This window comes from Colossoma macropomum, unplaced genomic scaffold (genome assembly GCF_904425465.1).
Source record: "Colossoma macropomum unplaced genomic scaffold, Colossoma_macropomum, whole genome shotgun sequence".
Taxonomy (NCBI): domain Eukaryota; kingdom Metazoa; phylum Chordata; class Actinopteri; order Characiformes; family Serrasalmidae; genus Colossoma; species Colossoma macropomum.
In genome coordinates, this window is record NW_023495731.1 from 1 (window position 1) to 14,552 (window position 14,552).

At 37.1% G+C, this 14,552-nt stretch overlaps 1 protein-coding gene across 4 annotated transcripts; it reads left to right on the top strand.

Moving 5' to 3' along the window:
* Positions 1 to 611: 611 nt before the first annotated feature.
* Positions 612 to 13,041, top strand: LOC118802894 (NACHT, LRR and PYD domains-containing protein 3-like). 4 transcript variants are annotated; one of them, XM_036563319.1, is made up of 14 exons: positions 612 to 910; positions 1,155 to 1,236; positions 2,094 to 2,210; positions 2,473 to 2,583; positions 4,082 to 4,139; positions 4,363 to 4,567; positions 4,990 to 5,388; positions 5,521 to 6,757; positions 7,957 to 8,130; positions 8,953 to 9,126; positions 9,603 to 9,779; positions 10,291 to 10,464; positions 10,977 to 11,153; positions 11,710 to 13,041. In XM_036563319.1, the coding sequence occupies exons 2-14, from the start codon at positions 1,196 to 1,198 to the stop codon at positions 11,714 to 11,716; spliced, it is 3,051 nt and encodes a 1,016-aa protein (XP_036419212.1). In that variant the 5' UTR covers positions 612 to 910; positions 1,155 to 1,195; the 3' UTR covers positions 11,717 to 13,041. The 4 variants fall into 4 exon arrangements, with proteins under 4 accessions (XP_036419212.1, XP_036419210.1, XP_036419209.1 ...); XM_036563317.1 differs by having other exon boundaries at positions 1,128 to 1,236; positions 4,990 to 6,757; XM_036563316.1 differs by having other exon boundaries at positions 4,990 to 6,757.
* Positions 13,042 to 14,552: the final 1,511 nt, after the last annotated feature.

A 14,552-nucleotide genomic window follows, 5' to 3' on the forward strand; every position in this document is an offset into this window, starting at 1 on the left:
TAAAGAAATATTTAATTACATGCTGTCCCAGCTCGTTTGGTTGGCTTGAGTTTCTTTATGATTTGTAGCAGACTGTAATGGCTCACAAACATCAGTATAGCTATTTGTCTCAGAATGTTAGCTATCTAGCTAAATTTCATGTATTGTCTAAACATATATGTCTAAAGCATATTTGGTCTTGAGATCTCATATGGATCTTTAAAAGGATGTTGTTATTTGACTTACTCTAAACAAAAGCCTGTTTATGGTCTTTACTATATAATATATATAATATATAATCATCAGAGAATATTATAATAAATTAATTCAATATGAATGCTGATTTTCATGCAGTGTAACATAGTTTGTCGGGTGAAACTGTCTTTCTGCCATCTTTTCTCTCTGTGTTCATTTATGTGCTGCATAAAATGTTGTTTTGTATACTGTTAATTTGCTTTCAGTCATATTTCACCTGATCCTGTTATGTTTTATCACATGTAGTAATGTTGTTCACCTTTTTGCACCATCTGATCCCAGAACAGTCTGTGTTTGGGGTTTGGCAACTGGCTTTGATTACAGAGCTAGTAGGCAAACTTGTTTATTTCAGGAATTTGTATTTGTGATCTAGTGTATTTTCTGGTCTAATGGGTTTCAGTGGATTATATTCTGCTAAGCCTTCACTTTAATATAGAGTATCTAAAATTCAATTTAGTTTGGATCCATTTGAAATGAACCACGTTCTTATGTGTTACTGGCAAACCTTTTATTGCCTTTATGATAACAGTGGCCTAAGAAACAGATAAAGAGATGAACTTTGATAAAGAGATGTACTTTGAGACTCTCTACCTGAGAAATCAAGTGACATCCTTAGAATTTGATTGAGAAGAATCATTTTAGTCATGAGAGGAGCATAAACCACATTGAGAGCACTGTGAGTATCCTTCTAGTAATATTTGAATAAGATTAATTTGCTTTAAACAACAGTCCAGAAGGTTTTAGAACTAGTCTAAAAATCAGAACCTTGCCCTAGAGCTCACTGAGATTATCGATTAGCCTTTTATTGTGCAGCATCTGAAACAGTGCTAGGCCTGACAGATGGATTAGTATTTTACATTATTTAGCACTGACATTGTAAATAACATGAACAGTCTATGCGTTCATATGTCTGTTTGCAGGGTTACGACTGTGAGATATAAAAGGAGACACAAGCTCCAAAATGAGTTCCTCTGGAGAACAGCACACAGAGAAAGACCAGAGGTGAGAGAATAGAGCGTAAATGTTCTCACATTTTCTGTATAGATATCAGTTAACAAAGAGACATCAGACCCATTTCTACTCACCTGGCTATCTGGAGAAAAATGGACAGTCAACATCATCCATTGACCGATAAACAATTTATTTTAGATAGGTGTACTTATTTTATATTAGAGTGAATGTGATGATCAGAGAATAAAAGAATGAATTGATTGTGTAAAGGTGAAGGTGTGTGTAAATCTTTGTGCAGGCTTAGATCATCAAATGATCAGACCATGGGCATAAATGTTTGATTGGCTACTTGATTACCCTTTTGTTGGTGTTCAGGGCATTTTTATGGCATAGTACCAAGTTGGCAGCACAGCAACTGTGGTGTTGGGCACGTCACCACTATAAACACTATTTATTACTTTGTTTTTCAATGTCCTGATCAAGGTGCAGAGTCTGTGAGTTGTAGGTTGTGGTATACAAAAACTAGTATATGTGGTTCTAGACTTTTATATCAGATTACAGCCTACAGTGTTAAAGAAATCATAACAAGATTATGCACACAAAAACAAGAACATATATTAAAAGAAAACTATAGAACAAACAGAAAACTGTGTACATTCAATATTAATAAATTATTATTGTTATTACTTTATTTATTTATTTATTTATTTATGCTACAAATATTTTTTTCATTATAATCCATCATATTTCTTTTCACTGGCAAAAAAAATGCCCCCCTTAAGTCAGACTGCAATCTTTTATGCAAGTTCGGCAATTTTTTTCAAAGGTTGACAGTTTTTATTCACTATGTCAAAATATGCATGGAAATATGTGGATGGAAACTTACCTAGTGATTGGTTGTGTTTCAGTCTGATTCAGCTAAAGAGATCAGACTCACGTGATCCCAGCTGTGTGTCTATGAAGAGTGACCGTTCAATGGAACATCCACTGAAACTCAGCGAGACTGACTGTAATACTGAGTTCAGGTAAAGATAATATAGGGAATATTAAATCAACCAAAGTTACTTCAAATTTTATACATTTGCACATTAAAGACAGAATAAAAATGAAAAAAATAAATCTTCATCACAACTGTAAGCATGTCATAACATTACCTTTTATCATGTAATATTACTTCATATCCAGCATTAATGTATTCTGTGGTGGTGACTTTACATAAAATCTCAAAATGTAATATTTTAAAATGACCACATTCTTGTGTTTTGACCACTGTTAATTGCGTTTTAGTCAGAGTCAGAGAGAGAGATCAAACTCACCTGAACTCAGCTGTGCGTCCATGAAGAGTGACCGATCAATGGAACCTCCACTGAAATTGAGAGAGGGAGAGTTTTCTGTAAGGTAAGCATAGTGTTATTAGTACCGAGTGTAATGTAGAGCATATAACAGTAATGTGGAGATTTATACCTGGAACTGAGTGTAATGTAGAGAATATAACAGTAATGTGGAGATTTATACCTGGAACTGAGTCTAATGTAGAGAATATAACAGTAATGTGGAGATTTATTCCTGGAACTGAGTGTAATGTAGAGAGAATATAACAGTAATGTGGAGATTTATACCTGGAACTGAGTGTAATGTAGAGAATATAACAGTAATGTGGATATTTATACCTGGAACCAAGTGTAATGTAGAGGATATAACAGTAATGTGGAGATTTACACCTGGAACTGAGTGTATTGTAGAGAATATAACAGCAATGTAGAAATTTATACCTGAAACTGGTTTGATAATATGCAATTGGAAAGTTCATGGAGCCACAGCTAATTGTACTGGAAAGGTATGCCGTGCAGGAAGATTTTTCAGGGAATTTTGGCAGGGCAGCATGTAAATGTGACACCTGGGGTTTGGGAGGGGAGGGTACTTTTTTTAAGTGTTCTTATGACAGCAACTGTATGTCTAAGATAATTTTGTTTTGCAGGATAATGTCTTTTTACAGAGTTCAGATCTATTTAGTACAGATTTGTTACAAACTTCAAAAAACTGAAAAATGACAGCAACTAAAATGCTCATCTGTTCCCAACAACTGTCTTTTGAAAATAATAACTTTCTACAATTGGGTAGATTTCACTGCCCTGCATTTATCATTCAGTCTTAATTCAAAGTATATACTGTAATTAGACATGAGTGACTACATTATATGTTTAACCAAAACAAATGTATACGTTGGTCAAAAGCTGCAATGAGGTTTCAATTTCAATTTGCAAGACTCATGATTAAACTGCACAGACTTTTCTAATCATGCCATGAGAGGAATTCAGCTGTAGTGAAACATAACTAACTGATGACCAAATGCAGCTCTAATGCAGTTCTCACTATTCACTTTAGTCCTTCTTTTAGATAGCTTGTGGGTGCATTTGTCAATTACTTCTACATTATATGTAGTATTGTTATGGCGTTTGTATGGGATTTAATCCAGTAAACCGTAGGTTCCTGTTTTTTTGAGAGTCCAAACTGGGAGAGTTGATGCCCAATTTGATTTGTCAGACCACAGGACACTTTTCCATTTCACCTCAGCCCATCTTAAAAGACCTCAGCCCCAGAGAAGATGACGGTGTTTCAGGGTTCTGTTCTGTTGATATATGGTTTCTTATTTGTTCACAGACAGTAGCTTTCAAAAGTGTTGCTGAACCCACACACTGCTTGCTTGCATTGCTCTTTGCCTGTTAATAATTCATTATTCTTTTTTTTCCCCAAAAACTTCATAAGAAACAATGTTAGAAATCACCATATATATTTCTGTATAGTGTATTTGTGTATTTATTAGTGTCTGTTGTGCAGGTATGAATATGCTATAACCCATGTAACCCCATTTAATTCAGTTTTGTGTTTTCCACAGTGTCCAAAAGGAGAAATCAAAGCTGATCTGTGTAGATCATTTGGAGTCCATATTCAAGGTGTGTTTGTACTTGTGTAACTTGTTAGATCATGCAAATGAGTACAGAGTACACTGTTTATTATAAATTTATTATTAAACGTTTTATTTAATTGTGTCAGGATTATTGTTAATCAGCTTTATTTGCAATTCAATCAGTGACATCATATGAAAAAAAATATATATATATCTCTGTAAGAAAATAGTGTGTTCATGATTTTTTTTTAAATTTTTTTCTTAATCAGGATCTGGAGCACAAAATAACCTCTCTGGTGAAGAAAGAGCTGAAGAGGTTCAAGAAGCTGCTGAGTGCAGATTACCCAGCATGCTCTGAGAGAGAGGTGGAGGATGAGGAGGATCACAGCAGTTCCAGAGAGGGGGTGCTGAAGATCACACTGAACATGCTGAGGAACATGGAGCAGACAGACCTCGCTAACACACTACAGAGCAGTAAGAGCTGTGGGCGGGGCTTTATTACATCACTGTAACATTCGAGGAAGAACACTGATCTACACTTACCACACTTCTCAGATTAAGAGAGCTGATCTAGGAGCAGCTTTTACATATTACATCACAATGAACGCAGTCATATGGACAGAAAAGAACTCATATTAGACAAATATTCTGACATATCAAATGGTTATCATAATCTGAAATGCTAAATACTGGCCACTATAGTCTGTACAAATAGGTGACTCATATAGATATAATTCAGTTATAGCTTTCATTCAAATATCTAGTTATTTTGCTGAACATAAGAGAAAAATCACAATTGTTCGAACAGTTTTCACAAATGTTGTACAAACCACATTTAATTTGATCTTATTAATGATCACACCAAAAAAATAATTATCACACTGTTCTTTTTTTAGAGCTCTTCTCTGTGTATCACAAAAAGCTCAAATCAAAACTGATTAAGAAATTTGACAGAATTAATGAAGGAATCTCACAGCATGGAAGATCAACCCTTCTGAATGAGATATACACAGAGCTCTACATCACAGAAGGACTGAGTGGAGAAGTCAATGCTGAACATGAGGTCAGACAGATTGAGACAGCATCCAGGAGACCAGCAACACAGGAGAAACCCATCAAATGCAATGACCTCTTTAAAGACAAACCCATCAGAACTGTGCTGACTAAAGGAGTTGCTGGAATTGGAAAAACAGTCTCTGTGCAGAAGTTCATTCTGGACTGGGCTGAAGGAAAAGCAAACCAGGACGTTCTCTTCACATTTCCACTTCCTTTTAGGGAGCTGAATATGATGAAAGGTAAAAGATTTAGTCTGATGGAGCTTCTTCATAAATTTTTCCCAGAAATAAAAGAACTAAGATTAATAAACTGTGATGCTTACAAAGTCATATTTATCCTTGATGGTCTGGATGAGTGTCGACTTCCTCTAGATTTCCAGAACAATGAGAGCTTGTGGAATGTAACAGATTCAGCCTCAGTGGATGTGCTGCTGACAAACCTCATCAAGGGGAATCTGCTTCCCTCTGCTCTCCTCTGGATAACTTCTCGACCAGCAGCAGCCAATCAGATCCCTCCAGAGTGTGTTGACCTGGTAACAGAGATACGAGGGTTCAGTGACCCTCAGAAAGTGAAGTACTTCAGGAAGAGAATCAGTGACCAGAGCCTGGCCAATAAAATCATCTCACACATGAAGTCCTCAAGAAGCCTCTACATCATGTGCCACATCCCAGTCTTCTGTTGGATCGTAGCCACTGTTCTAGAGAGACTGTTGGGTGAAGCAGAGAGTGGAGAGATCCCCAAGACTCTGACTCAAATGTTCTTACACTTCCTGATCTTTCAGATAAAACACAAGGACCAAAAGTACCATGGAAAATGTGACACTGATCCTCAACAGACTAGAGAGATGATTCTGGCATTGGGAAAACTGGCTTTCCAACAGCTGGAAAAAGGAAATTTGATCTTCTATGAGGAAGACCTGAGAGAGTGTGGCATTGATGTCAGAGAAGTGTCAGTGTGTTCAGGAGTTTGTACCCAGATCTTCAGAGAGGAGTTTGGGCTGCACCTGGGGAAGGTGTTCTGCTTTGTGCACCTGAGCTTTCAGGAGTTTCTGGCTGCTTTATATGCATTTCTGTCCTTCATCAGCAGAGATGGAACAAAACACGTAACCAGTGATCTCTCTGACATTTTCAAAAAGTCAGAAATCTCAGAATTCCTCAAGTCTACAGTGGACAAGTCCTTACAGAGTGAAAATGGACACCTGGACCTTTTCCTCCGCTTCCTTCTGGGCCTCTCACTGGAGTCCAATCAGACTCTCTTACAAGGCCTAATGACACAGACAGGAAGCAGCTCTCACAGCATAGAGGATACAGTCCAGTTCATCAAGGAGAGGATCAAGGAGAATCCGTCTCCAGAGAAATCTATCAATCTGTTTCACAGTCTTAATGAACTGAATGATCATTCTCTAGTGCAGGAAGTTCAAACATACCTGAACAGAGGGCATTATTGTCTCCGTGGAATCAAACTCTCTCCTGCTCAGTGGTCAGCTCTGGTTTTTGTGCTACTGAATTCAGAAGAGGAGCTGGATAAGTTTGACCTGCGTAAATATGACAGATCAGAGCATTGTATACTGATGCTTCTGCCAGTGGTCAAAGCATCCAGAAAAGCTAAGTGAGTATGAAACTGCGCTGGCTGATAACTTAATATAACACTAAATATAATGTAACATTAATATTGAACTTTTGAAAATTAGTCAAATTCACTGAAAAAAATGCACATTTGAAGGTAGAAAATGTCCTTTCTGCTGATGCAGTAAAGCCGTACACCATCATACACCATATTAATAAATCATCATATTGTGTCTATATGTTCTACATTAAATCATGCTCAATCTGAATGAACCTTTATAGAAATTTTATCTGATAAATAAAAATGAGCAATTAGTCTTAAAGTTTAATATCCATCTGGTCCAATTTTATTACATTTTAATCTGTGCCCCACCCACTGCTAAAAGCCAATTGCAACTAAATAAGTAAACCTTTGTTTCCAAGTGATAGTATCACCTGATGTTTCAGTTATTGTTCATTTAAGAGCCAAGGTCGTTTTAAATAAAGTATTAATTTGTTAAAAGACTTTAAGCTAAGGCCATTTTTTAATGGTACTGGCAAGTTCATAGGGCTGCCCAGAGCAGCACAGCCAGTAATGCACAACATTTCTTTGGTGGATTTAGTTTTTGCCCCATGTTAGTGAAAATGTTTGCAGGGTGTATTTTGTCCATATTTCTAGTGGAACACTGCTCATTGCATGTGGCTCAAAAGACTTGTATAACACTGCACATCGCATGGACTGTGACTTCTGGTTGCAGTGACTTTTTTGTCTGGGTGACTAATTCAAAAGAGTAAAAAATAAAATTATAACAATAGAATGTTTCATATAGCTTGTCATTGATACATATTTCAAATAGTGTTTAGGATTATTTGTAAAAATCTATTTTGGTGTATTATTTTAAGATTCCTTTTTTAAGCTCTGATTTTGGTCCTCACCTCTTTGTGCCACAATGCCACATGCATTGAATATGCTGCATACCTCTATTTGTGCCCTTGCTGATGGTCCAATGCACAAAAGGACAGTACTGACCATGAATAAACAAAACAACAATTATCTATTTTTTCATTCTGATTTATTTGTGAATATTGTTTAGAGGCAGGTTTCTAATTTCTATACTGCCAATGTTTGCATGTGTCCAAATGATCATGTCTAAAGGCTATAGTAAATAACAAAGCTGATACAGGCCAACGGTGAGAGTTACAGACTCTGTGTATGTCTGTGTGTGATGTCAGCGTTCTGATATATCATCATATGTCTTCCAGGCTGACAAACTGTAATCTCACAGAGAAAAGCTGTGCATCTCTGGCCTCAGCTCTCAGCTCAGACTCCTCAAGGCTAAGAGAACTGAACCTCAGTAATAATGAACTACAAGATTCAGGAGTGGAGCTGCTCTCTACTGGACTGAATAATCCACACTGTAAACTGGAGATACTGAGGTGAGATCATCAGTTTATTACTGCAAACATAGACCTCTCTCTCTCTCTCTCTCTCTCTCTCTCTCTCTCTCTCTCTCACACACACATTGTTTGCCACTGGCTACATAAGCAAGTGATTGGATGATGAAGTAAATACTATAATTGTCATTACACAACCCACTCAGAAGCCCTGGCTGAACACTGAGGTCCATTCCCTGCTTACATTCAACTTCAGATCAGGTAACAGAGTGACTCTAAGGAAGCTTAGAACAGCCTCACTGCTAGCATTAAGAAAGCCAAGGCCACACTAAAAATACAAGAACAGTTAACCTGTAATAACCCTTGGCATATGAGGCAGGGCATTCAAAATATTAGTGACTACAAGAGGAAAAATTGTGTCATCTGCACCAATAATGCTGCAGGACCTGACAACATTCCAGTGTGTGAGCTTAAAAAGTATGCCCACCAGCTTACTGATATTTTGACAGCCATCTTCAATTGCTGTCCCATCATACTTTAAATGAGCAACCATCATTCCAATGACTGCCACCCTGTTGCACTCACCATGGTATTGGTTTATGATCTGGGTAAGCCTGGTCACAATGGGTATCAGAGCTTGCAAGTGAACAGAAGCAAAAACAACATACATGATAGTGCTGAAACAATGGAAATGTGCAAAATGCTATGGTTCTTACTGTACCAGCCTAAGGATACAAACATTTTTATCACAGGATTCCTCCTGAAAGTCATTGAGTGATCCATAACCAAGTTTAGTCAAATAATCATCACCGCCCTCTCTGTGTGTGTTGTCAGTGTGATTTCATATCATTATTTTTCTCCTAGGCTGAGTCGATGTAATCTTACAGAGGAAAGCTGTGCAGCTCTGGCTTTGGCTCTCAGCTCAGACTTCTCAATTCTGAGAGAATTGGACCTCAGTAACAATAAACTACAGGATTCAGGAGTGGAGCTGCTCTCTGCTGCACTGAAGAATTCACAATGTAAACTGGAGAAACTGGAGTGAGATCATCACTTTATCACTGCAGCTCTTCTCTCTGTCTGTCCCTTTCTTTCTCTTTTTCTTATCCACATTCACACATATTTCATTGCATTTCTCTTAAAGTTGTACCAATTATTGGGCAGTCATATTAATTCCATCATCATTATTGTTAGTCTAATTGTTTTAATAAATATTTGAGCATATTTCATGTAAATGTCCAAAACTATAACAAAGAATGTGCCAAAGATTTAAAAATATTTTAGAGGAATGAGACACACCAGGCTGTGTAAGAGAAAACAGAAGAATTCACAGGATGGGTTATCATTATTATGTATTATCAAATTTTTAACAAATATTTACTGATTCTTTAAAAAAGGTAAACATTAAATGATGATTGATATGGAATGGCTTTAACATTTACATTTCTACCTCTCATACTGTTTATGTGTGTGGGGGAGTGATGCTAATAAGTTGTGTACCATCAATTCTCTCCCAGACTAAGTGGTTGTAATGTCACAGAGAAATGCAGTGCAGTTCTGTCTTCAGCTATCAGCTCAAACTCCACAAGTCTGAGAGAACTGAACCTGAGTTACAATGAACTGCTGAAGGATTCAGGAATGAAGCTGATCTCCGATGGACTGAAGAATCCACATTGTAAAGTAGAGAAACTGGAGTAAGATCAGCACTTTCTCATTGTGTGTATCTGTGTGTTGCATTGAAAAACTCATGCATTTGTTTTGAGTCTTTTGTAATATTTGCTTGTTTAGTAACTAGAAGCTTCATCTTTGGACCCCATCAGAATTCTAAAGCATGCTTATGGATTCTTGACTTTTTCAGAATTAAAGGCTTATTAAACCACTTAATCATAAAACAAGGGTGAAAATGACAATTATTTAACAGTACATGTACTATGATGCCATTAAAACATTATGTCATACCCTGTTTAAAATTCAAAATCTCATTGAATAAGGAGGCCAGCCTGGCACCTGGACAAATGATCTTTAATTCTTTTGCATGCAGTTTCACAGAGAAACTGAACTGACATAGTCGTAGTTATGTAGGCCCAGGCACAGAGCTGCTTTGGACAGCAGCCAACAATAGGAGCCAAAAAGCATAGATTTGATAGAAGTGAACATGTAGAGATGGACAGAAGTTGTTCTAATGTGTCATCATTTTTCTCCCAGACTGTGTGGTTGTAATCTCACAGAGGAAGGCTGTGCAGCTCTCTCCTCAGCTCTTAGCTCAAACTCCTCAAGTCTAAGAGAACTGGACCTGACTGGCAATAAATTGCAGGATTCAGGAGTGAAGCTGCTCTCTTCTGGACTGGAGAATCCACACTGTAAACTGGAGAAACTGGTGTAAGATCATCACTTTATCTTTGTGTGTCAGAGTATATGAGTGAAATGCAGTGGCAGTAATTTCCTCTACCTGCTAAAAGCATTCTGTAATCACTCTACTGCAGTTTTTATTGCCCATTTAACACAAGTGAGAAAGAACACTGCAGTTTTTTTTTATTTTATTTACTGCTCCACACCTGTTCCATTCTTACTGAAATATATTTATGTTAGACATTGTGAATGTTTGGACAGGCCACTTCATACTACATAATTAATTTAGCAAACAAAATTTTCTATACATTTTCTGTCACAACTCAGAAAACTGCTGTGTCAACAAATTGACTTGACCTACTTTACCACTCACACAGCAAAAATGTACAACATGAAAGAGAAATTGTATGCATTTGCATGCAGAGCTAGTGAAATAGGCTTAGTTGGATGAAGTGGCATCTATGTGTGTGTGTGTGTGTGTGTGTGTGTTTGAGTGTGTATTGAACTGTAAGTGTGAGGAGTTTTTTTCCATCTTTCTGCAGGCTGTATAACTGCAGTATTACATATGAAGGCTGTGCTGCTCTGGCTTCAGCTTTAAAATCAAACCCTTCCTCTCACCTGAGAGAGCTGGACCTTAACTGCAATAAACCAGGAGAGTCAGGAGTGAAGCTGCTCTCTGATCTACTGGAGGATCCACACTGTAAACTGGAGAAACTGTAGTGAGTTGCTGACTTACTGTCTCTTCATACAAACACACACACACACCCTAAACCTAAGTCAGGAGTGAAGCTGTTCTAGATATGTGTACAAGTGATTTAATTACTTGATTAATAGATGAATAGATGTTGAGTAACTTGTTATTTGATTAATAACAATTTCAGAAAATACAAATACTAGAAATGATTTGACACACAGATTATACATTCTGTAAAATGAAGACAACATACCGATGGAAGATTCATGAGGGGGTTCAATAGTAGCAAGACATGCCCTTTAAAGATTTTCTCTTGATTTATAAAACTTTTTTTCTTGATTTATAAGAACTGAACTGTCTATGTTTCCTGTTCATAACTGTGTGCAATTTCATACATTACCCTGTTTATGATAAACACACAGATGTTGTTTAGTTTCCCCCAGTTGACACAGATTGTGGGTGATTCTTATTGTTTGGGGTGTTCAGTAAACCATGTTATGTTTCAGCTGTATGTGTTTGTCTGATATCTGATTGACATTAATATGATGTTATGTCTGATGATCTTTTATTCTCTCTTACAGCATCTGAGCACCAGCCAGCTGTTTGCTCTCAAACACAGAAGGTTATGAGGAGAGAAGTCTTAGTACAAACACACACATACACACACACTCAGTATATGGTTCTACACATCAGTGTGTGTGTTTGGGCTGTTAGTGGTCAAATCTGTGAAAACTGCTGCAGCACATGACTATGTGATCTCCCCATGACATCACCATCAAACCCCTCATGCTGTTCAATGATCCCACAGTGACGAGAGATGATGAGAATGTGTACAGGAGCGAGGAGCACCAGGTGTCAGGCAACCAATGGAAATGTAGATATATGATTATTGGTTTTAGAGACTGAGAGAGAGACTGTTTCATTCTGCTTAAACAGACAGGGTACACCATGACTAGATTTAATGTATACTGACTTTACCTACTGAGATGTATACTGTATAGATGTATACTGATGTATACTGACTTTACCTACTGAGGATGTTTTGGTTTTAAGCTACAAAAAATAAATCCTCCTTGTAGTTTGACTTAAAAAATTGTGTGTGTGGTTATATGTTTTCATTTCTTTCACATGTAAATGATGTACATTTGATCATAAATGTTAGTGAATTATTTTTCAGTGGTGAATGCTGTGTTCCAGTATCAGGTCCAGTCCTTTGTTCCTCAAGTCCATTTCTGGAGGACACCCCACTGTACTTAAGTGTTCTCCTGCTCCAGCACTGTGCTGACTATGAACTAGTGACCAGGGGTGGAAACATTTGGGAGCTTCAAGTCACAAACTGGCACATAGGTGCTCAGTGTTAGATTCAGTCCTTACAGTCTCTAAGTTATTTGTAACATTCAGGCTTCTCCTGCTTTGTCTTTCTTTGTTTCTGTGTGTCTGCCTTTGTTTATTTTCTCACATTTGTTTACATCTACCATGTGCTTTTGTTGTTTTGGTCTGTCTCCTCCCATGTCATCTGTCCCACCTGTGTGTTGTCTGTAGCCCCACCTTCTCATTAGCCCCAGGTGTTTCTCATGTGTTCTTTGTCTATTTATTTGCCCTGGTTTGGTCTGTTCCTTGCTTGGCATTGTTTGTAGTGTGTTTTATTGATTATTAGTTTGAGTTGTTATTCCTATGCATTTTGTTCTCTGTTCTTTGCTTTTGGTGGTTCTTTTTTTTTTCTTTAGTGCTTTCCTAGTTTTACTTTTCTTTTGCTTCTTTTGTTCACGTTTGCATCTTGCCTTCTCCTCTTATTTGGCTTCCAACACGTTACATTATTGGACTGAGGAAAAATGAGAGAGCTATTCAGCAGCTTTGTTTAAAATCTAAAAGTTCTTGTTTTTGCCAACATTATGTAGATAAAGAAGTTAAAGAAAAAGCAAGTTACTTACTGAGAAGACTAGAGGGATGAGACTTTAAAAAGGGTTTTGAGGTTCACCCATTTAATTAAATCTTCAGTGAAGACTTTGGTTATGAACATAGTATTGAGAAACTGGTGTTAAAAATGTTTAATCAATAAACTATAAACTATACATTTACACAATTTTACCTCAATTTGATTGGCTGAAAGACTTTAATAATATTTAAGTCTAAATGCATTCAGATTGTGGAATATAATTTAACACTGCGTTATTAAATGTAATCTAATTTTAATCATTATAAAATCCATTATTGTAAGTAATCATTAAGATCACTTCTTTGAATTCATGTAGAAGTGTCTCCCAGGTGAAGAGCTGTACAGATAAGTATAAAATATGTTAGGCAGTGTTTTGTTAGTCTTTATCAGGATAAACTGGTTCTCTGCTATTTTCTAGACTTTGGATTAATTGATGTGATTTGGCCAATTGACAGAAAAAGGGAGGGCCTTGTAATCTGCCACACTTCTCCAGTATATCTGTTGATTACAGTCAACATTTAGTGATTTTATGTGTGTGTGTTGTTAGTATTTGTTATAGAAACCTTATCAGTTTTCACTGATAACATTCTTTCTGTTCGTTATTCCAAGGTGTACTTTCACCTGCTCTGCATGCAGCTGTGCTGTGATTGGTCAAGTAACATCAACTCACTTCCAGAAAGAAAGGAAACAGAACAAACACTGGACTTTCCCTTCAGGAAACTAAACCAGTCCAAACTTGCTTAAGTAAAAGTAAAACTCAACAGCCTCATTTTGTGAGATGAGAAACAAAGTTTCCTATTAAAGAAAGACTATGAGTATGTAAATGTGAGCTGTAGTTTCTGAATGATATGAATCTGTGAATAATGATGTGCAGTAATTTAGAGATGGTCACTGGCATTGAAGCTCACGTGTGGTCTGAGCAATGGTGGATTAAAGTGATTAGGGGCCCCTAAGCTGCATTTTAAATGGTCCCCACAACCCCCCAACACACAAACATCCTCCCAATCCTTTACCAGACAAAAGAAAATACAGAGAGAAAATGCTACTGCCAGGTGAAACGAAAAAACAGAATGATAAGAGTCACATTTGTGAAAAGTCCCATTTGAAAAGTAACCAAGTACAGTAATGTAGCTGATAAATCAGTACACAGCAAATCTGCGAGGTAATTTCGAAACAAACCATACACTGGAAAAAGGTGCAGTTGAGATCTAACTCCTTCGGTGAGAAAAAAAACTTCTCAACTTTAGAATGTTTTCTTTCTTGTATGATAAAACAGCAGCCAATCCTTTAGACAAGGATTAAGAATTTTTTTTGCTGTTTATGATGATGTTTTGATACAGTTCTGGACCTAGTATATCCACATCTATTAATCAATTTTAGTGCCGGAATGCTGGATCTGAGCTGTAGAAACGGGAGCTGCTGTGGCTGTCAGCATCTTTTTCATTCCCTCTTCTTCAGCGTCCATTAAAGTCACCTCCGCTGCAGCAG

What these genes read in the sequence shown, in the direction of transcription:
- LOC118802894 (XM_036563317.1), top strand. Translation starts at nt 1,196, where the DNA reads ATGAGTTCCTCTGGAGAACAGCACACAGAGAAAGACCAGAG. An exon ending in GACTGTAATACTGAGTTCAG is followed by an intron (nt 2,211 to 2,472) that starts GTAAAGATAATA and finishes ATTGCGTTTTAG; the next exon opens with TCAGAGTCAGAGAGAGAGAT. An exon ending in TGTAAACTGGAGATACTGAG is followed by an intron (nt 8,131 to 8,952) that starts GTGAGATCATCA and finishes TTTTTCTCCTAG; the next exon opens with GCTGAGTCGATGTAATCTTA.